Here is a 23,933-nt window from a genome sequence, read left to right as displayed (position 1 = left end):
AAGGCAGACTGAACGCTGGAGTCAGAGTGTGACAGACAGGCAGAGGAGGAGGAGAGCAGAGAGGAGGGGGAGGAGAGAATAGGAGAGGAGAGGAGAGGAGAGGAGAGGAGAGGAGAGGAGAGGGGAGGGGAGGGGAGGGGAGGGGAGGGGGAAGGGCGGGCGTGGGAGAGATGCGAGTTGAGTCAAAGCCCCCAAGCTCCCCTGATTTTTCTGTGAAAGACACAGTGCTGAAAATATGGATAGCGTGTGCCCTCTCTGCCAAGGCATGCCCAAGACAATGACATCATCATCATCAACTAGCAAGGACACGAGGCGAGAGGCCCAGACTCACGCTTGGATCTTTTATTCATTATTATTCACTCACTTATTCATCATTTTCCTTGCGCTCAGACTATCACTGTGCACTGACACCGATCATGAAGTCTTCATACTTAAAAATCTTCTTAGAATAAAATAGTGCTTCTACAGTCAGACTGTCACTTTGCACTGACAGTGATCATCAATAGTCTTCATACATCAATCAAAAATAAACCCAAAATAAACTATTTTACTTTAAATACATATACAGCCACATGTGGACACTTTGGTGCAAAGCACGGGAAAAAAATCATCACAGGTTCAGGTTTAATAGGAGGCTACAATTACAGAACAGGAGAGAAGGGTTTGTTTTCCTTCATACTGTATGTGTTGTGTGGGGCTGATATACTGTTGTTGCAGACGTTGAACTCTGGTGAGCAACGGCATCACTGCTGGCGCTCCTTATCTGCGAGTCTTTTTGCTTTGTTCTGGAGGTAACGAGCTTTGCCCTCCTCAAAGCGTCTTTGCTCCTCCTCTCCCTCAATCTAAAGAAAACACAGAAAAAGACAAAAAATTTGTTTTGAGACACATTCATTACTTACACATAATGTGCACTGGAATGTTTCCCCTGCGGTTATTACATTAACTGTGAGCATGAAGCTCTGATCTAATTTACCAGTCGGTGTCGTTGTAATTGCCATTCATCTTCTTAATGAAATACAGAATGAGTGATTGAAACTTGGAGGAGCTCTGCGTTTTAGAGTGAAGACATACAATGCATCTAAGTAGTTGACTAAAACCACATGAGGTGATTTGCAAGGTACGTGCAGGACACATGACACATTTTTAAATTCCTAAACTGCCTTTTCAAGGCATTTTAGCAACATAGACAGCTGAGAGCATTATGAATATGTTTGTACATTAACAATTGTATTTCTGTTATGTTGGCTGCAATGCCTGTAAGGATTGTGATGTCTGTCAGTAAGCCTGCCCTGAAGTTCAGTTCTTTGGTCCTGAGATAACATAATCAGGGCAACAAATTAGCAGATTTCATGAATTTTATGTGAATTTTGCTGTACAGTTACTGAAAGGATAACAAATGGTTTTTTGATGACTGTTGTCTTCTTATCTAACAGCACCAAAAGCTCTCTTAGAGTAATAATCACAGAGATTGTCTTTTAAATTAACGTTTGTGAAGACATTATCTAATTCTTAATGAGGTAACACTACAATGATTGAGCCTATGGCCCACTAATGCCATATTACAATATTTACATGTTTGCAATATTATCAACTAGGTTTCAAAGGTGACCTTTGCAAAAACAAAAAGCTGTTCTACTGCTAGTCAATGCTTTGGTATTTGGGGTCTTTCTTGGTCTCAAGACCACATTTTGGCAGTGTCAGTCTCATCTCAGACTCAAAAATGACTCTGGATTTATGTTCAAGACAAGAAATGTGGAGTTAAACATTGTATGTGCAAAGTAGTATAAAACAAGTTGGTTTCAGCTCCAGACTACTTGTTTGTTTGCTCATTCATTTGTTTTGTCAGGGTATTTTCATGGGAATGTGCATCTGTCAGATCAATGTGAGATGTGCCTATCGTTTGTAGGTTTCACATTTGATCCTTAGGGTGTGTCATGCAGTGTGGGACTCGCACTGATCTGGTCTTAGTCTTGTCTCAGCCTCAATTCACTCTGGTGTTGATCATGACTTGGTCTCTGTTTATGTGGTCTTGACTGCAATACTGCTGCTTTCATGCCGCAGCTTAAAATTAAAGGAGAAACCTACAAGCTGTTAGGTGAAGAGTTGCAGACCACAAGCTAAACTCCAACTTAGCAAAGTAACCAACTCCTTTCGCTGTGCCCTGCTGTCTAAAATTACAGTAGATTGTGTTGCGGCCCAAGGACTCTGAACCCTGTAGTATCAAATCGTATTTATTATCACCAGTCAACCAGGACTGAATCGTTAAGACTGCAACTTCAACCAATATTTTGGTCCATGACAGGATAAGTACAGGTAATTTGCAGATTTCCCATGAAAACGGATGTGAATATTCAGTCCCCAGCTGGATGAATCCAAATGTTTTCAGCTGTACCATTGTACTGTAGCACCATCTACTTTTATAACTTAGCTCAACTTGATTTAAAAAGCACTTTTCATAAAACATGCACTCCAAAGTGCTTCACAAAGCAAAATTGAAACCACACAGACAAAAAAAGAATAAATGAGACAAATTGAATTTTACAAGACTAGTAAATTACAAAAATAAAACAATGAAATGTATACATATATAGGTAAAAGCCCACAAAAAAAACAATGGGATAAAGTAAAGTAAAAAAAAAAAAAATTAAAAGTAAGGCTGTAACACTGTTGAAAATTAAAAGCCAGATTAAAAAAAGAGAGGCCATTAATTTCCTTTTAAAAAGTACTGAGCTCACCCTACTATTATCAAGAGCCAGTGAGCAACACAGTTTAGGGGCATAAAAACAGAGGGCTCTCTCACCAGGACCTTTATGGCACATACGAGGAACATTTCAAAATAAAGTGGTTGGCTGGAACATAAAATGAAAGACAATCTCTGATGTATGGAGAAACAAGGTCATTTAAATCTTTATAAAGAAGTAAAGGAATTTTACAATCCATCACATAAGATACAGGTTGCCTAACAGTGTCTTAAGTAATGGGGTAAATAAATTTCCCCTATTAAATGGTGTTATATACACATTTCCAATCAGTTTTAGCATACCATATACCAAATATATTGGTATTACACTTTGATTGCACCATCACATCAAGGAACTCTGGGAACACACACACCCCTTGGATTTACAGCTGCTATGAATCACCTCTGTTTTCATTCTAAGCAGCACTTTCGAAGAAGAACCTGTGAAGAACAAATCTTCTCTTTCACTTAGCTCAGTTTGACTGACTCGTAGAAGGAAGCACACTCTCTGGCCTGCAAAGTTTAATTAGACTGCCTGGCAATCTTGTGACTTTAACAACAATACTACCACCAGTGACACTGTCAACACTCACTTTGATGGAGCTGCCCATTTTCCCACTCCCTTATCTGCACAACGTTCTAAAGGAGCCCGCGAGTGTGTTGTATGTGTAAGCTTGTACATGTTTGTATGTAAACCTGTACAAGCGAATATTTGCATCAATGACATGTTGAGATAGGAGGCTCTTTGCTGTGCACACACCAGGTGGTTGGCAGATTCAAGAGCACCTGCCACTCAGCAACACGCTGGGTGCAAAGCTGACAGATGGCGTCTTAACTTTATGGAGAGAGCAGGGTGGTAACAGATATGGCAAACATGCCAGGAACAAACCCAGGGGTCATGACTCAAATGTGATTAGAATAATAAAATAGTGACACTGAGCTACAAACTGAACATTGATATGATCCATCTCTGTAGTGCAGATTGAGGAGCATACAGCTGTTGTTTTGGTGTGTTTGTTGTATTCTGCTTATATAACAGTCAACATACTGCTCAGTCAATTTTGCTTTTGCCATTCAACTGAAAGTAATGGATAATTCCAGGTCATTGACTTCCCAAAAAAAGAAAGAAAGAAGGAAGGGACCAAGTTTCACCACATTTCCAGTGTTTTTAAAAACATTTAGGGACTGTAATTTATTTATCAGAGTATGGGGTGGCTGTGATGACTGGGGGAAAATGCATGACCCTCCATCCACCACAAATAAAAATATTTTTAAATATGTTTCTGGCTGTGATAAAAATTATTTGATTTTGGAGATTTTTAAAGAAAACATGCCTTTTAAACCCACCTGTGGGTTTTGGGGTTCGGTGGGTATTTTAAATAAATAAAAAAATATGACCATTTAAAGTTGAATGTCCAAAAAAATTCCCTCCCCAAAGCTTAAAAAATTGTTTGAAGTGCCTCCCCATTTTGCACTGATTCCTCGCCTCTTATAAATGATAAACAGCCCTAACATAAAAATAAACTCTGCTCAAACTATTTGATTTTCAAAATCTCCATTTCCTGGTTTTCCTGGTCCTTCATTTCCCCATTCATAAAAATGTAAACAACTGGAGTCTTATTCCAGTGTTTGAAAGTTACAGATTGCGTACAGTCTCACAGAAAATTCATGGATACGATATCAGATGATAAACAGAAGCCTTTAAAAGCTCTCTTTGCCTTGTTGCTCTCTGCTCATATAAAAGGAATATACTAATATTACAATACATAAGTAGCAGAAGTGATGTCTCACTGCTGTATATTGTAACAAATCACAACAAAAAAGGTTATATCATATAATATATTTTTCCAAAATCATAACAGCACAACAGCATTTTCTTTTGAAGTGATAATCAACAGTTGGAAGGCAGACAGCTACACAAACAAAGCCTCTATGATTATAATATTTTTTGAGTTAATATTAATCCACTGTCTACTTCAGCGGGAATATCAGGCTTTTATTTGCAACTGGACTGTGAGTATAAAAATGTGCAGGGAGCTGGTCATTACAGTGTTATTGAAATAAGCCCCGACAAGCTGATTTGGAACCCTGACACCAAACAGAGGTTTATAAATCATCTAATTTAGAACAGCTGCTGTGCGTACCAAGGGCATCCATCATTTAACACAGAACACTGGTTTAAAATGATTTCATTACAAGCCCAAAAATAGTACAGAAGGACTGCAGCCCTGCAAGCACAGCCAAATAAAACACGAAAGATGGGAAGATGAGGGGGAGACTACCTTTGACCAGCAGTGAAAAGTAATAATGTTTAAAAGATCATTGGTCTGTTGGTTCTTTTTACAGTCACCAGAGAGAAGAACAGCTATTTGATACAAGGTGGCACTGAGTAACATTATAAGAAATCAACAAAATGTTCCAGAGACATGTGGTAGATTAGCTATACATTGTTAAAGCGTGAACATCTTAATGTTTATGTGTGTGTGTGTGTGAGCATCTTAATGTTTATGTGTGTGTGTGTGTGTGTGTGTGTGTGTGCGTATGTGTATAATGTGCTGACAGAGGGTAAATTCAGGGATGCAAATTGAGTGTCACAAATATATTAATATATACACACACAAACAATTACACCCTGAGTAATACACAGCCATTTAGGTGTGTATGACATGTATGATCTATCAACGATGTCTACAGGCTATTTTTACCTTTTATTCTCATTGTTTCTCTCCTTTCTCTTTTCATCTTTCTTTCTCTGTCACTCAAGCCCCTGAGGACTTCACCATTATTTAATTACACTTTTAAAACCATTGTCAACTACAGCTTGAGATAGTTTAATGAACATGCCATTAAAAGGAACTGTACTCCTGACTATTGCTAATGAAGAATGGCAGTTAATAACAGTATGGTCCTCTAAAGTTTCTATCCAAAGAAAAAGCAAAGCAAAAGAAAAAAAGACGATTCTGGCAGGAGAGAACATGAGACTGAGTGAGTGAAGGACAGGTTAGTATTGGGGCCCTGACGGTCAAATGGTGTCAGAGATGGAAGAGCCCGTCAGTGAGAGAAATCACTCTGACTGGTCGTTCAGCTCGGAGAAAGTGAAGAGAAACTCAAGTGAGGAAAGCAAACGACTAAAGTCAAGAGTGTATGAGATCAAAACAAAGCTGTTATATCAGGTTATATTATATTTTTAGCTTTTGAGCTTGTCAATTTGTAATTGTATTATCGTTCTCTCACACTGTAAATATCCTTTGTTCTTTTAACATCAGGTTGTGTTGTTAATTTGTTAACTGTCTAACCAGCATCTTGAGGCCATCATGACAAACACAAACCAAATGCTGGTATGGAGAATTATTTTCTCCATACAGGTGCAGAACGTACGCATTGGTCTGTCATTGGCTGTAGTCTTTTCCGTGTTTAAACACAACCTTTTGGCCAAGACACAGGCAACATGAGGCAATGCAACAATCAGCCTTCATCGCTGCTAGCTCTTTGATTATGTCAGTTTGGTGTGTCTAGGCCTTAAGGTCTAACTATTCATACACTGGATTGTCTGATTTAATTTAAAATTAACTGATGTGCAATTTCTCCTACGCTCCTTGGTTTTGGCATTATTTCTTGTGATTGGATCAAAATGCATTTTCACTCAGAATTAACTTGTTTCCAAGAAGATATTTCCAGGTGGTGTTTTTCTGCTGCCACCTGTTAAAATATTAGCTTTTTTATTTCACTAGGCCAAACAAAGCAAGCAAGCAAGGGACTTAAATGTTCCAGTAATTTTCTTTCAATCCAAAAAACTGTTAGTTTATCAGCAGGAGAACAGTCCAGTCTGAAAAGTAGAAACCTATTTTTGTAACAGGCAGTAAACATGTTTATTTCAGCTGTAAAGTTGAGTATTTAAACATTGGGGTCTCTGGATAGTGATTCCATTTTGAAGGAGCATCAAGTGGTTACTCAGTTTAAACATGCACATACCCTCACACTGATGGCACAGCCATTTGGAGCAATTCAGGGTTCACTGTCTTCAACATGTGAACTGGAAACGCCAATCTTTTGATGACTGGCTGACCCACTACCATGTATGTTTACCATGTTCACCATCTAAGTTTGCATGGAAACATTTGCTCATCGGAACTAAACAAAAAGTGTTGATGGCACAGGTTTAAAAGCTTAGAGATCACCAAATATATGAATGTCACAACAAAAATTTCATGTCAAAGCATTAAACAGCTGTTGAGACACTTTACTTAAAACGCTAAATGTGAAAAGGTCAGAGTATAATGAAAGTAATTAGGATATAACCTAATTTCACATCATGTCCAATAGTTGTTGAATTTTTTTTTGTTTGAACCAACATGTACCAACATTCCCAGAGTTATCATAAAGTCACATAAAATTATCAATTTGAATGTCATCAACTCGAAACAAAGACAAAGTCAGACCTCAGAGCCTTGGTTGATCAGGTCAAACGGCCAAGAAAAACAGCTGTTTCACCTGGCCGGAAGGTCATCCCTTAGGTGGACAGCTGAATGTGTGACAAATTATGTAAACTTGGACAAGAGACAAGGTTTGTAAAATGGATTGCTTGGACGATGCCAGCAAAATGCCAGAGGGGCTTCTTTGTGTGGACACAGGCTGTAATCATCCAGACTGGAGTGGGCACGGGCCAAATGCCAACGTCTCAGAAGTAGCACTAAGCTGTAGCTCAAAAAATAAGTCTGAATACTTAGCTATATGTTTATGTGTGACACAGAGACAGAAAGAGAGAAAGATACACTCACACACAAAAGATGACATTTTAGAAAATCCTGAAAAGTGTTTCATTTGTAGACATAAATTGATTCCTTTTAAATACTCTATGCTTGTTTTTTCTGAACACTAAAAGGACCTCTGTTTGTGAATCCATCTGTTCAGTCATGATTAATATTCTATGATATCATTTTTTTTCCCTATCCGTAGTTTAGTTTGTACAGCAATCACCTTCAATTCCTCAATAATCTGGGCCTCAGCACAGTAACAGTAGTGTTGCATAAGTGATACCATAATCTGTACATTTACAATGGGTATTTATCGTTGTGTAGTGGTGTGTCATTGGTTTGTTTTTCTTCTGACAACAAATTCTATCTCATGAATGCAGAACATTAAATGAAAAAGGCAAAGAAGTGGAGAATTTGTCAAATGAGTCAGAGCTTTCAACTGCAATACGAGACAACTATTTGATTAAAATAAAACAAGATATTCACAGAACTAAATCACCTCACTCAAGCACATTTCCATTCAAAAGCTGATGTTCAAAAAGGGATGGACTCCGATCATGACCTGTAAAAACTCATTCAACAATGTGCATATTGCTTTTGTATGCTTTAGAAAATGTATGGCAGTATTTAAAGATATAAATCATGAGTATGGTTTCAATTCAAATGTAGCACAAATTTTAAGAAAATCCGAAAAAAAAAAAGTGAATTTATGTGCTTTTCCAGCACTACTGTTATGCAAATATTGGGAGTTGCTCCATTAAGATAAGCAGTAAGTGACACTAATTCTCCAGTCAGGTGCCACTGCAAAAGAGAGCTGACTGAGATTACGCAATTAAAAGAGTGCTGGTCAAACCTCAAATGAAGGAAAACACTGGATGTATAATTAAAGATAGTACATTGGACAATAAAGAGCTAGTAATGCTCTCTGATAAGTTCTAGTAACACCCATGTATGCAGAAGTGTGTCACGCAGTCCAGAGACAACAAAAGAGAGACTGCTCTGGCCTGAGCAATAACATACATTATCATTTAATCACTGAATCTGTTTCCACAGCACTTAGTCACATTTACCATTTACCAATACACCATCTTTTCCACCTCCCCCAAGCATAAAATGTTGAGGTTTTTTTTGGTGAGATTTTGAGATGTTTCCCATTATTGGTATTTCCACTCAGGTGTTGTCGTTGTTGTTTTTCAAAGCTCAAATTGAATATCCACATAAATGGGTGGATGGAGCCAATTTCAAGGTAATAACACAAATACACCTTTTCTGACAAATTAACTCTGGTTCTTGAACCAGTTCTGTTCAGGATGCTCATAACCTTGGTGCTATCTAGCTAACCAGCCTGCATTTCCACCAGTTTTACTTGGAACTACGGCAATCAAGGATGTGTCTTTAGTGGAGGGCCAACAGTAGCAAAATCCCAGGTTACATATATTACCTGCAAACATTTGTTATAGCGTGCTCTTTTTTTTTCAATTTGTCACTTGACCTTCCCCTAGTTTTCTTCACCATTATTTCTTTCCTGTCTGTAGAGTTTGAAAAGCCCACTGATGTCAACACGATTCATACCTCAGGTCAAGTAAAAACTGCAAATGTTTGGTTTTCAGCTGAGAACCAATCTTTTTGGCTTCTGGACCAATTTATTTTTTGTTGTAATGCTCTGAACAGCTCAATATTAGGTGCATTAACCAAAATGGAACCAGTTCCATGTTGGTAGAAAGAGGGTAAAAGTAAACTTCTTACTTTTGCTTTTTTGTATTACAAATAATACTGAAGAAACTAAGAAATACTCTAACAAAGCTTTTGTTATGAAAAGGCCACATTCACATAAAATTAAAAAAAAGTGATTTACAACATTTCTCTTGTCATATCTGTCCATAGGTGAAAGTTCATAGGTGTTTGTTCTATTATTATTGAAATCTATGAATATAAAGCATCATAGGCTTCTATGTATATTCATGAGTACGGTATGATCAAAGATGCTGCATATTCATAATTAACCATCCTACAGATTCACAGACTGAGGCACAACGAGAACAAACGTCGGTATGTCGAGTGTTTTGTGCCTCGGATTGCCACAGAGTCAGAAATATCTGCAACTCTGTATGGCACAAGTGTACCCGTTAACCCGTTGCTGATTGTCTTGAATGGGAGGCATCTAAAAATAAATGTGCATCACTTCATGTGGACTACAGGGGGTTGCCATGACAACCAGGCTTGTTTTCGTGTCACGGGAGGCCAGCTGAGTCTCTGCCAGCAAGGAGGGAGGGAGATGCAAGAGAAAGAAAGAAAAGGAGGATAAAGGGGGATGGAAGGAAAGCAGAAAGATAAATAGAGACAGAAGGAGTGAGAGATAAAAGGAGAGATGGATTAAAAGAAAGCAGGAAAAAGAGACATGATGAAATATTTAAAAAGAAGAGAGAGACCAAACCTTCTTTATTTTCGCCAAGAATTAATTCACTTATTATCTTAACATTTATGCCTCAGCATAAAGACTGCCTAATGTGCACACAGTTTTTTCATTCACACTATAACACACATCCACACTCAGACTCTTTGCTCTGGCCACTGGCTTAGAATTCAAAGTGCTGACCTTCTGATAACATGCCAGTTTTTTTAACCTTGAGGCGACTGTTACCCCATTGAAATTATCATGAATACAACAAAGACGTTCGCTGGTCAAAGGTGCTTCCGGGGATTTTCGATTATTTCTACACTGGCCCAGTGTGCACATATATTATTTCAGCACTCTTTAAGGGTACTGCTGCTGAGAGGCGAGGCATCCCCCTGATATCCTCCCTTCTGCTCATGCTGTCCTCTTTCCCCAATTCAGCAATATCCACAGCGCGCTATGTCGGTGACAGCCCATCTACAACCCCCTCACACACACACACATGCACATGCACACACACACAGACATACACAGAGTCCCTAACCCCCTGCTGAGCTAAAACAGGCAAATCTAAAAATAGTACAGCAACGAGCTCACTCAAGAGGAAATGAGGATGAGAGAATGAGGGGGAAAAGCACCTGCAGTCAAAAATAGCACAAGCTGTCCTTTCGATCAGGCTATTTATAGAACACAACTGGAGCAAAATTTGCCACAATGTCATGAAAATTTCATTAGTGAAAGCTTGGAGGTGTTTCAGATGAACAGGATTCAGGGAAGGATAAGATATTCGGTGAAAATATAAATACTTTAAAGGTGCTGTATGCAACACTCGCAGCATTAATATAGCAGCAAACAACTATTGCTTTGTGAGGATATTGTGATATACTGGCGAAATGAGCAGAGAATTAAGTCACGTGCCCTGTGTGTGTGTGTGTGTGTTGTAATCTGAGCTTCTCTGTTCCATGGTAGACCGTCTGGCCGTGCGTGCATGAGAGTCCCATGTGTGCCTCCTAATGGATTTTAAATTGTTTTGTACTTTTCATTCTAAGTAAAATAAAACACCCTTATGTGGAGCTGGTAGAGAAGAGGGTGGGGGGATTGCAGGATGGACATAAGTGAGAGGCAGGGCAGGGCAAAAGCGAGTTTATTCCAATTGGTTGTATATATGCACTGTCACGGTGCAGCCCCGCAATATGCAACCAGAATATCGCTCCCATTTATTGATTGATCAATTGATCATTGGTTTTCTTCACAAAGCTAGTGGACAAAACTGGCAAGACAAGAGAGATTCAAATGGTGCTCATATAAAAACAGCTAATCACGCTGCAGCCACAAGTGACCAGCAGGGTTGTAAATTGGTCGAGCGTGGTGGAGCTTTACCGTCACACAGCTCTTATACAGTGGTTACCACTGATATCAGGATGGAGTCATCACAGAAGTGTAGCATCATCCTCTGACACAAGGATTTTCAGTACAACCAGATGAAGATGATATGAAAAAAAGGGGTATGGCTTCTTTTTTTTCTTCAATAAATTAGATCAGGCAGCACAGAGGGCATGAAGGCAGACTTACATTTAGATAATCATACAGGATAATTTGGGATAATCTTTGAAGGAATAGTTTGGTACTTTTGGGGAAAAAAAACATTTTATTCTTGACAAGAGTCAGATTGACAAATTGAAAGAGGGTAGTTATACACACATCATATAGGTGCAAGGCTATCAAAATTGGTGTAGATTCTTCAAATATGACGTTGCAGCCAGCAGCCACAGTTAGCTTAGCAGAGAGAATGGAAACAGTAAGGTTAGCTGTGTCCAATTGTAACAAAGTCCAAATTACAGCATCTTTAAAGCTCATGTCTAATCTTGTTTGTTTAATCCATTCAAAAACTGAAGTGTAATAATATCACATTTCAGTTTTATGAGGGGTTGTGTATTCCCACTTCGAGTTACTGTGGAAAGTGTTATCACAACAAGCAGATATATGAATGCTGTTTGATAGGACAATTTAAAATAGCTGGTGTTAGTTGCCCCAAGTGAAATTAAATGGATGCCATCGTTGCATTTTCATCCCTCACAGTCCCATCCCCATCGTTAGGGGGAATTCAGGTGTTAATTGGATTGACATGCTAAACCTGATTATAGATACCAGGGGACCGACATCTATGAATAGGTTCACCGCCATCAATACGTTTTGGACGGGCACTCTCTTGTTTTGAGTCAATCTCATCCCATATTTAATCCCTCAGTAAATAGTGATAAAGCCAGAAATCGCCCTGATTGAGCCTCATCCTCCTTCTCTCACTCAAATAAATAAACACACGCATTCGTGCTCAGTGATCTGTTCAAGCACGTGCACCTCCACACGCAAAGCCCACTGTGTCACACACACCGGCCTGCATGCACTACAGCTTCATTTGTCTTTGTTTTACACACACACACACACACACGCGCACACACACACACACACACACACACACACACACACACACACACACACAGAGACAGAGAGAGATAGAGTCTGTCTATATTGTATCTCTATCCAACATTTTCATGCACACACATGAATTTCTCCATTGCTGCCCTTGTTTATCTGACATGCTACATCAGAGCCCTGGCAGGCCTGCCTCCATTTAGATTTCCATTTATAGTGTTGAGGATGAATTATTAAAATCACCAGGAGATTTTTTTTTTTTTTAGCCTCTCTTTTCATAAAATTGAGGTGAACGGAGAAATTACAATGACTCTAATCATGGCAGCAATTCCCTGCCATTAAAACAAAGGCCTGTGCAAGATGGAAAACCAGGTAATGAATGCATGGAGCGAGCCAGACAATGGAGCAAACCTAACGGGGGGTTTTGTGAAATGGAAATGGGGAGACTGATAGGTGCTTTTGAAAAGGCCGACCAACGATGATGCACATTTGATGCATATTTCTGTCTGGCAGGAGCAGAAGCAGAGAAGTCTGCTTTCAAATAGACATGTCATGGTGTTAAAAGCTGATGCTGCATCTATCAATGTGTGTGTGAATATTTATGATAAGAGGGGTCAATGTAGCACTTGATGGCACTGCCATAACAACCCTTTTCTCATCCACAATAATAAGCTTGGCAAGGCTTAGCATTCTTATTGCCCATTTTCTTGTCACACACTTGTGTTACCTGAAGCAAGGAGGGACATGCAGTGATGCATCCCTCTTCTTTTAAGATCTTAGGCTGAGTTAGACATGGTTTTGTAGAACTAGAAGTTGGTCTTGGTCTCATACCAGTCTTAACACTGGTCTTGTGTCAGACTTTTTTTGTCTGTGCTGTCTCAGTCGCGGACAAAGAGGACTCATGATTTTATTTAAAGAGTAGTCAAGACAGAAGCTGCCAGGATATCATTTAACTGCCTGTTGAAAAAAAATGGGTTGATACGAGTGAAATGAGTGAATGATATGAGTATCATTCAAGTAAAAGGTGTCCATGCTGGTGACAAAAGAAAATCTTCATTTGGGTAACTGTGTTAAATTTCTAACTCTTGTGATCAAAAATGATCCTAAACTCAATCCTGAAATTGTTGTGTGAATAGTTTTCTAATAAATAAGAAATATAGCAACTTCTGATTAACCCATATCATTATCGGGTTTAAATTAACAACTGCTGGTTTGGCTCCACTCATTTCCAATTTAAACCCTGCACACATTTTCCTGCCTTATTCAGTGCTCTGCCTATACTTAAAGTTTAATGATTAGCCCAGGTGCAAACTCTGAATTTTGTACAAGTGTGCACTCGAGAAAATAATGACCTGCGGCTGGTTTGTCAAACTTCAGTGAAGCTGCCCACTCAGCCCATGCCATTGTTAGGGACTGTGCTTGACTTTAAATTATAGTCACTGCTATCATTACCAAATTTATCAAGGTACTGGTTCATACCACGTTGTGCAATGACAGCCATTCAGCTAGACGTCCAAAAAACGTCCAAAGACATCAAACTGAATAGAAATTGCTGAGTCACAAAGTATGGCGTCATAATCTTTATTATTAACATTAAATAAATGTTTAAACTCATTGCACTCCACTAAATGCTTTATTAAGTACTTTAAATTTGATTTTAATGGCTCCTCTGTTGTCTAAATCCCATTCACAGATGCAGAATAGTTGGACGAGTTTTAAAGGGATCATCACAGAGACAATCAGGTTGTGCAAATGGCGCCAGGAAATGTAAATGTGCTGAGTTAAACAGATGGCCTGCACGTACAGTGTTTGCATATAAACAGGGTTTGGATCATCGTGTACTGCCGAGGCAGAACAAACAGCAGGCATCTCTGGCCTGTCTGCAGGTAAACATGCACACTTTACACCCTGACAATAAGTGCTGAGTCAGCGCGACACAGATGTCCAGGGATGTTGTAGAGATATTAGCATTCAGCCCTTGGTGCTCAAAGTTAATGTGTAGACACAGCAAACTATTTAATGCACTGAAAAGACATCTACATATAAAACTGACGAATAAAAGACAGCGTTTCTCATGCTGTGAGCTTTCCAACTAAATTCACATACATACTAATATTCAACTATTATTCCAAATATGACAATATTCCAAATTATACAACAATAAGTTCCGACCAAGCAATTTGATTGGTCGAGAGGCATTCCATCAGTGCCAATATACAGTACAGCATCACTGGGACTTTTAATTATGCACGTAGTACTTCACTTAACAGGTATTCTAAACCATATGCCTACATTAACGGACCATAGTTATCTAACGTTACCAGAGATTACAGCAATGTTCAAAGAGCGAGGAAATCCCCTGACCGATAGCACTGCTTAAAAAATACCTGAGCAAAATTCCGCCTGATGTAAAACCCCTCTCTCTGCAGCCCAGGAAGGGAGCAGCTGCCACGGCTAGCATTTGGTATATGTGCAGTGAGGCAGGGACACGCTCGTCTTACACCAACCACAGCCTGAGAGCCACCAACATACAGAAACCGTCTGATACTGGACTTGAGGTGACAGAGATCATGGCATTGAGCGGGCTCACACTGGAGCAACCTACTGTCTGATCAAACTAACTCATGTGAATCACTCAGGCCACCAAAGCAACTATTAACAGACTCTTATTTCACTGGAAATACACAGATAAATGTGCACGATACTAAGTAGCTTACACAAAGTAGCAAGCCAGTGAGCAGGTAAATGTTTATGTGTTGCTACAACAACGCAACAACAAAACTATTGTGTTGGTGGAGCCAAAAAAATCATTAAAGAAACAAAAAAATCATAATCTGTTGTTGCACAATACTGTTAACTAATAAATGTCGCTTGTAAAACTGTGAAACTGAAATATTAGTGGCTTATTTATTTTCATCAGTCATGTAAACAGCTTAATAAGAATACTGTCTTTATGCAGTAAGGGCAAAAAACAGAATATTTTGTGTATGCAAACGTAGTCACTGACTGAGGGAATGTGTATATTGGGGCAAAAGCAGAGAAAGAGATGATCTAATTACTGAATCAATACTATCTAGAGAAAAACACTTAGTCAGGGGTGGACGTAATGAATTAAATTGGGTTAAATATAAAGCAGTAATATTTTTTATACATAACTTATTTTTGATAGCCTGTGAAAACACTCTCTTGCTCTGAAGGGAATATTTTAGATTTCATCATTCTTTTTCATTAAGCATGCTATCCAAGGACATGTTTCCAATTTAATCTTTATCAGCACCCTCACAGATCTGAAAAGGATGCACAGACTTTATTAACAGAAGCTGCAGAAAAATTATTAAAATACATGACCTGATCACCATAAAAAATTGAAGGACTAAGAAAAAAGAATTAAAAAAATCTGTGTGCAGTAATGTACACCACACTCAGTGGACACATCAATCACATCAGTCTCAGTCTGTGTAAATTTAGCCCTATGAGGATACAAAATGAAGTCAAGGATCAAATTACTGTCAGATGTTGGAAACAGAGACCTTATGGAACTTACCTTAAGAGGGGGGACAGGCAGAGGCTTATTATCTTTGTCCAGGGAGATGAAGGTGAAGAAGGCAGAGACGGCGCGATACTTCTCTACACCTGTCTCTATCAGCGAGGACGCATCTACCAACACTTCAATTTCCATAGACTTGTTACTGACGAATGTAAGACGCCCCGTCACCGTCACCACACAGCCTTGGGGAGAGAAGGAAAAAGAAGAGAAAGTTATATTTGGTGTTCATGCAGTATACAAGTTTTCTAGTAGCATGCTGCCATTAAGACATTTTTATTTCAATGAAGAAACTCCTTTCATCTTGATTTAAAAGTTTCAACTTGAGTTTGTTTATAGAGCATATTTATTTTTTAAAACAGTGGTTAATCAAAGTGCTGTACAATAGTAAAAGAGCAATAAAATCTATTACATTAAAACTTAGTAAGAACATAAGTGCCAAAACAATCAACTACACTCCAGGATTTTGCACCTGTTTTTGGTTGTGTTGCAGCCTTAGATCCCCTGAACTTTTTTTTTTTAAACAACATTGTGATGCATGTTGTAATGTTTGTAGGCATTTTTTTAGTTTCTTTGTTTTTGTTTTGTTTTAGTGAAATTGCAGGGGCAAGAAAAAAGTACAAAATTTGTTGCAATGCTGTCGCCGATCCGGAGCTTATTATTATGAGCAAATTCAAATCTATTTGTGATGGTGAAAGGGATGGGCACTCGCACTTCACCTGCTCTCTATGCCTGGCTAGCATGAGCTAGCACAGCAGCGGCTAACATCTGACATTGAGCCATTTAATGATCCCAGCAATCTAACACTCATGGGAATTGACTGAATTTGTGTAATTGCTGCAATCGCAACATCCTAGTATCCTGGAGGAGCTAACAAAATAAAACAAGCATGAGGGCAAAGCTCAAGGAAATACAAATAGGTTTTGAGTTAAGTTTTTTCACAAAGTTAGGCAAGGGGCTGATCAAAGAGAGAAGGGAGACTGATTCAAAGTTCAGGGGCCGTGACCACAAAAGTGCAATCACCTCTGTGTTTTGTTTTTTTTTTAAAAAAAGGACCTTAAAATGAATTCTGTAGAGAATTGGCAGCCAGTGCAGGGTGGCCGGGATGGGGGTGATGTGGACTCTTGTCCAGGAGCTTTCTAACCAAACTGCAAGTGGGACAAGCACAACTGAGTGATACCAGAGTAGAGGGAGGAGCAGTAGTTGATCCATGAGGATATGAATGCATGGATGACTTTTTCCATGTGTAGGTGGGAGAAAAAATGTTTTAATTTGGCTGCAAGAAGATGGATCAGTACTGAAAGAAACTGGACTTGACAATTGCCTTTAGATTTTAGGGGAGAGTCAGAGATGAAACCAAGGTTAGTAGCATGGGCCTTAATGAGGTAAGAGGACAGTTGGTGAGTTTAACCCCTTGAAACATGAGCAAATTGGCTTCATTTCTTTCAAAAATATGGGAGGAAAGCAATGAGCAGCAAAAGAGGAAATAAGCTGCCTCGTAATTGTAATAAGTACAAGAAAATTACCTGAAAAATAGTACATAAAAAAGAAAAAAAAATGAACAAGACAAACAATGCAATCAATATTTGGAAAAGGTGCCTAAAGAATTATAATAATTCTGCAACATATTTCAAATATTTATTGATGCTGTTATTTATAGGTCCTGCTTGCTTTGCGATGTTATTCTATATGTAAATATGTCACCACCGCTTACAGAGCTTTCTAATTTGTATATTCTTTACCAGTCTTTCAATTGCATGTCTTGCTCTTTTTTTGTCTGATTGATTTTTTGTTGATATTTGTTTTGTTTTGTCTTGTCTTGTTTTGTTGCTCTTTCTCTTGCTGGTGTGTTTAAAGAAGTATTTTAAATTGTATGCCCTATTTCTTTGTTCTTTTGCTTTTTGTGTTTGTTTTTTACGGAAGCCTTGTGTAAGACCTTGGCCAAGGGACTACAGATGGAAAATAGCCTGCTGGCTAATTCTGGCATTTTTATATCTTGTGTATTTAATAATTAATTATTTATTTTATTTGCACTGTCCCTTTTTAAATCAATCATTATAAAAACACATTTTTCCAAGCTTTTCTTTTCCCTAGACATTTCCCCTAGCTTCATTAAAAATGATTTTCTATATCTACTAATTTCTTGTAATTTGTGGAGCATTTCTTAACAAGTAACTCATAACTCATTGCTTTTTCTCCCATTTTTTTTTTAATAAATGGCACCAATTTGCTCAGGGTTGAAAGGTTTAAATACTTGTGAAAGGCATCTGAAAGTAGCACAAGAATAGTAACTTTGCTCCAGATTTCAAAGTGTTAATGGACTTTGGGGGTGCCAAAGAGCACAGCCTCAGATTTATTAGCACTGAGCTGCAGGAAACTGAAGGATATCCAACTTTTGATGTCCTAGAGGCACTCCCTGAGGCAGTTTTGGTCTAATGGGCAGTGAAATTTCCCAAGAGAACTTTAATATTTTAAAATCTTAACATTTGATTCAAGCTACTCCGTCCTTCAACCGTTCAGAGAAAATTAATATTGTTGTTGTTTAAAAATTGACAACGGGAAAAAAGAAGTTCAATGGAATGTTCAAAAAACTCATATCACACCAAAATGATTGAAATCACCTTAAACTTTGACAGAACACTATGATTTTCACTATAAATAATGTCAGTTGAAATTAAACTAAGGACCTTCATGTAAAGCTACACTGAACACAAACTGAACATATAATAAGCTGCTATAATGATATAATCGCCCAAGAAAAAATGTACGATCTGCTCCTGCAATCTACTTCACACTGTTGCATCATGAACTTCTTTAAGTCTGCACCGCCGAGCAAGTCAGCAGAGTGAAGCAAGCCAATGATCTCTGGCTGGAGGGATTTAAGAACAACAACCAATCAATCTCTCCCACAACAAGGTTTTCTATTGAAGACAAAGTAGGACCTTTAAAAAAAAAAAGCTTGTCTGTGTGCTTAAAGTGAGACCCAAAAGTAAGAAAATACGTAAAGTTCCATTTAAGTTAGAATCTTTTTAATGTTTACAACCTCATATTATAAAACACATCATGTGTATTAGGTCTCCTCCTTTTCATTTCTTCCTGAGACCCATCTGATCCATATAGTGCATTTGACTCATCAAAAATTAGTGCTCTTCTCCTTTTGTCACTGCAGGGAGGAGGGAAAAAACAGTCGACTAATAGTACTGGGCATTGCCGATGTGTTTCTTTATTCTCTTTGATGTGCCTGTACTGTATTATTACTGCTGTTGCTATAGAGACGAGGAGAGAAGGTGTTATCTCTGTAGTCTGAGACGGATCTCAAGTCTATGACTGAGATCTCATGGAACAGTCAAAGTCTTAGATAATAAATGATGTGCATGAACATTTAAAAAAAGACTTTTACTCAAGTATGTGTTGCAAAAAAAATTAGATGTGAAATTTCAGTGGTGTTGTTCAGTGATGGGGCTCTTGTACTCATGCACGCAAGGCAAGCGTGGTAAAATAAACCCAACATTGATGTTTGTTCAAATGATTAAATTATGTTTACATTTTCCCAGTGATGGAATGTAACTAAGTACATTTACTCAAGTACCATACCTAAGTTGACTTCATTGGAGGTACTTGTACTTTACTTGAGTATTTTCTTTTCATGTCACTTTATACTTTTACTCCACTACATTTCAAAGAGAAATATTGTACTTTTTACTTCACTACATTGACCTACAGCTTTAGTTATTTTACAGATATTTGCTTCTTTGCAGTTTATACAAGCACAGCTGCAATGATTAGTTGATTTTTGATATACAAATAAACATTTAGTTTTATTTTATTTTTTCAGGGTTTTTTTTGTATTTTGGGTTTCTACTACAACATGTTTACATGCTTTCGTGTTAAAAAAAGATTGTATGTTCCTAAAACTGAGCTGTAAAACCTGTATTCACCTTCTGTATGAGATACTCCATTTCAGCCTCTCTCTGTCACTTTACACCCCTCCAAAAAACCCCAGTCGACTCTAATTGGTCAGCATTTCTAGGTCGTCTGCATCTCGACATGTCTGCATCGTAATTGCAGCTGGGGAATGACTCTAAAGGAGAGTTGCAGCACTTTGTACCGTGAAAAATCACCAGGGACCACACAGGGACTGCTCATTCTTCCTGACAGTCCATTATTCCAAATCCCCAGCAGTCCTAAAATGTCCCTTTGGACCAAGAGCCCATTTGTACCACTGCCCATTATCCCAAAAACAAACACCCAATGCTCCAGAGGGTTGTTTTTCAGAAGGAACTCTCCAAAACAGAAGCACATGGCTCATTATTATTCAGAATAATGTCGTTGGACCAACCAACACTATGGTGAAGTCCTAACCTGTCCTACCCTGCCTTTGATTGGCTTGTACTTGTTGCCTCCATCAGCTGGGTTGGTTAGGTTGAGGCATGAGGAGTGAGACTGGTCACAGTTAGGGTAAGAATATCAGGGTAAGCCAATCAGAGCCAGTGTACGGCAGGTCATGCTGTCACTAATTAGTCATTGGACCTTCCATTGTACTAAGGTCCAATGACTAATTAGACGTTTGGTTCCATCTGGGAGAGTATGTAGCCTGTTTTAGGAGAAATTACCCTTTGGAGCAATGCCCACTTGTTTACGGTATAACAGACTGTCGCAACAGAACATATTTCAGACTACTGAGGCTCTCAAATTATGTGCATTGAAAATAATGGCATGGCAATCTAAAAACAACCAGACATGTTCCAGCTGGTATATGATCCATATCATGGCAAGATTAACATCTGCAACCAAGCTTACATGTTTCAATGATGTTAGCTTGTAGCTACATGTAGCAGTGTACATAATGTAAACTCTTGCAGTAGTGTGCCTGGAGCAGATAATCATATAAAGAAATATGTCCTCAGCTGACGTCAGCTTGTCTTAAAAGTAGAAAAAACTTGAAAAACACAGTAAAAAGAACAGTCTGAAGCCCCAAGGTTGTTACTGACAAACACTACTTACATTTAGCTCATTATTTGAAACTTTGGCCACATTGAATATCAACATCCAACATTACAACATCGTGATAGAATATAAGGAAAAAGTCCCCATATAATAGACCCCTTTTAACCATGACCACAATCCTCCTTCAACCTTAACCAAGCAGTGTTGTGTTGTCTAGACTCAACTAGACCTTAACTATAAATACAGAAGATCAGAAAATGCTCATGAGTTGATTTTGTAATATATGCTTTTTTAGAAGGCACTAATAAACAACCTACTCTGCACTTTAAGCTGGCCTTGTTGGAGAGTTTGAGAACAATTTTAAGAGATGTGGGGGAGTTTACAAGACATGCGAATATAATTAATGTTGTTTAAATCCTGTCAGTGTGCAGAGCCTGCTGGAGGAAATGTGGAGAAAAAGCTACAATCGACTTGCATATTTTTGGTTATTCATTTCTGCAGCTGAACTTGTCATATCATTTCTGTAAAATGTTGTAAATAAATCAACTCATGTCATGTAAACACACTTGAATGAAGTGTGAGATGGTGATCACTAAATATTAGCAAGTATAAGAAGGACTGTTACTAACTTGTGTTGCTGTTCTTAAAACATTTTCAGAAGATTTTCTTTGGCACCCTTTCATAATCAAAGTGCAAGTATAATTCTGGTGCTTCAACACGAAAAAAAAAAGCTTGGCTCTTGTTTCTGGCTCTCCCCTGTCTCATTCTACCAAAAGACTGCCATTATTTTAAACAGAAAATATGCAGGATCTCCCCCTTTTTGTATTATTATTGACTAATACAAAAGTAGTCCCTCTTAGTCATCATTTATGACCCACTATATGTGTGTGGCGGTCTGCATAGACCCTGTCGTTTGTCTCTGTCGTCTTCGTCTTTTGCTATGTTCCTGAGCAAAGTGTGCATGTGATGTCAGGACTTAACAAAAGGTACCAGACCATAAGAAGCACGCATCAAAGAATAATATATATCCAAAAAATATATATACGAAAAATCAAGGGCACAGAGCTGAAACAAATGTAATATATCACGAGGATGAATTTCGCTGACAATACTGTTTACAAATCTTTAAAAATGTCTGTAAAACTGTTGACAGGAGGTGATATTAAAGTACACATGCAGTAGCACAGAAGCAAATATGGAAAAGAGAGAATTTGGGGGAATTATTCAGTGAGTGACAAACTTTGATGTAAATAAACACCCTGGAGTCTAAGTCTCTTGATACATCCTTGGCTCTGCAAAACATTGTTTTCTCCACTGTCGACAATGATGACCATATTCTTCCACAATGCCACTGTCAGTCTACAAAGTATTTTATAAAAAACACCAATGTTTGTATTTATTTACACAATATAAAGATTGGTATAGTTTAATTTAATTTATCGAATGGACAGCGTGCAATAACACTGATTATTTACAAGAAATGAAAACATGGTTGCACCAGATTTAGCGAGACGCTAATTTCCATCTGTAGTCCTACAATTAACAGACTGACACATGCATACAGTTACAATCGAGAATACACGAAAAGCGGATGCCTTTCTCAACAAAGGACAGTGGGCACACACCTGACAGCACAGCAAAACATAACATTATATACACAACAACCACATCTTTAAAGTGACCAAGTTACTTGTGCAAACAGTACGCAGTGTGCAATGCAGAACTCCGCAAGAAACACACGACAACCACAATTAAAGTGACCAATGCAGATATCTTGAACTATAAATAGAACTACAATTTGCACAATAATAATTAGAGTATGAAATATACAATAAGTAGAGTTTAAAATGCATCAAGTTATCACTGTGGATTCCTCATAATATTTAAACAGTAGGTGCATATTGCACAATGCAAATTACTATATAAAGTTGCATCTGATCACGGACATGCCTTCGGGCTGATGTTCAGTGAGTTGTCTGCGCTTTGGGGAATTTATGACAGCTTTAAATTACATATTTATTGAAACGATAAGACAAACTGATGACTTATCTTATTCTCACCCCTCGATCAAAAAGGTGTTGGGGAATTACATCACCATTGTCAGAGATCTTTCATGGTGAGAGATTTGAGAAATGATAAAGGTGATAATGAAAATCCCACAGAGTGAGTAATTGTGAAATGGTGATTAAAAGTAATGATTGTATAAGGAATCGGACCGAGATACAATAAAGTAACTGCGGCACATACACTGAAAGTGTCTATTCTGTCCCTTGTTTTTGAGTGTTTTTACATGTAACTGCCAGGAGTGAGTCCAGTCTCATTCACGTAAACTATCTCTGGCACAGATGTATTAGGTTCAGTGAAGCGTCCACTGCTCAACAACATGACACAAACAATGAGTCCTGATGAGACTGGGTGATGTTTTTAAAAGACCCTCATGATTAATAATTGATTTAAGCAGAAAGTAGATCTTGGACTGCAATGTTGAAGGTCGGCCAACCTGAAAAACTGGCAGACTCCCATCTCAGAGGAGCTGTTTGATACAGCTAATCTGCTGTGAGGAGAGGCCATGCTAGAGATGCATGTTGTATGCACTAAGCAGGGGCTGAAATGCCTTTGAGCCATAGATTTGCTATTTTAGCTACAATTTGTGTGAGAAGAGTTAAGGTTTTTCTGTTACTCTCTTCACCGCAATTGGAAGTGAATATATTTTTTTTATTTTTCAGGTTGTGAAAACAAAAAGAAATGTACACAGAACGCTATCTTGTTTGCTATTTTACATTTCCCCTATTCACAGAGAGCTTCCTGGAAATTTCTTTTTTTTTTTTTTTTAATTAGCAAGTGGCCAGAGAAAACGACAAAAGAAGTGAACCAGGCAATGCAGGTGAAATAACAGCCCTCACTTCTGACAACTTCTCCAGAAACACATTAGGCAGACAAGATTGTTTCTTTTGTTGCTGTGAATCAAAGGAAATGTCTCATATTCAGCGCACACTGTACTGTACCTTTACTCCACACCAAGGAACTATTTGAGGTGGTGCTGTATAAGCAGAGCATGGGAGCTGCTGGTCTACTGCTGCCTTGATTAGTTAGTTTGTCTCGTGTAACTTTGGTGTTTTA

General features: G+C 38.3%; 1 protein-coding gene across 2 annotated transcripts in view; it reads right to left on the bottom strand.

Moving 5' to 3' along the window:
* Positions 1-327: 327 nt before the first annotated feature.
* The window catches only part of acot7 (acyl-CoA thioesterase 7), a 75,417-nt gene continuing 51,811 nt past the window's right edge, over positions 328-23,933 (bottom strand). For both annotated transcript variants that reach the window (XM_042491913.1, XM_042491912.1), the window contains exons 8-9: positions 15,867-16,051; positions 328-842 (exon numbers count right to left, since the gene is read on the bottom strand). In XM_042491913.1, the coding sequence (XP_042347847.1) occupies positions 744-842; positions 15,867-16,051 (284 nt within the window). In that variant the 3' untranslated portion in view covers positions 328-743. The remainder of the gene's footprint in view (positions 843-15,866; positions 16,052-23,933) is intronic.

This window comes from Plectropomus leopardus, chromosome 8 (assembly GCF_008729295.1).
Source record: "Plectropomus leopardus isolate mb chromosome 8, YSFRI_Pleo_2.0, whole genome shotgun sequence".
NCBI classification, from domain to species: Eukaryota; Metazoa; Chordata; class Actinopteri; order Perciformes; family Serranidae; genus Plectropomus; species Plectropomus leopardus.
Note: the sequence above shows the minus strand (reverse complement) of the source record. Positions and strands in the feature narration are given on the sequence as shown.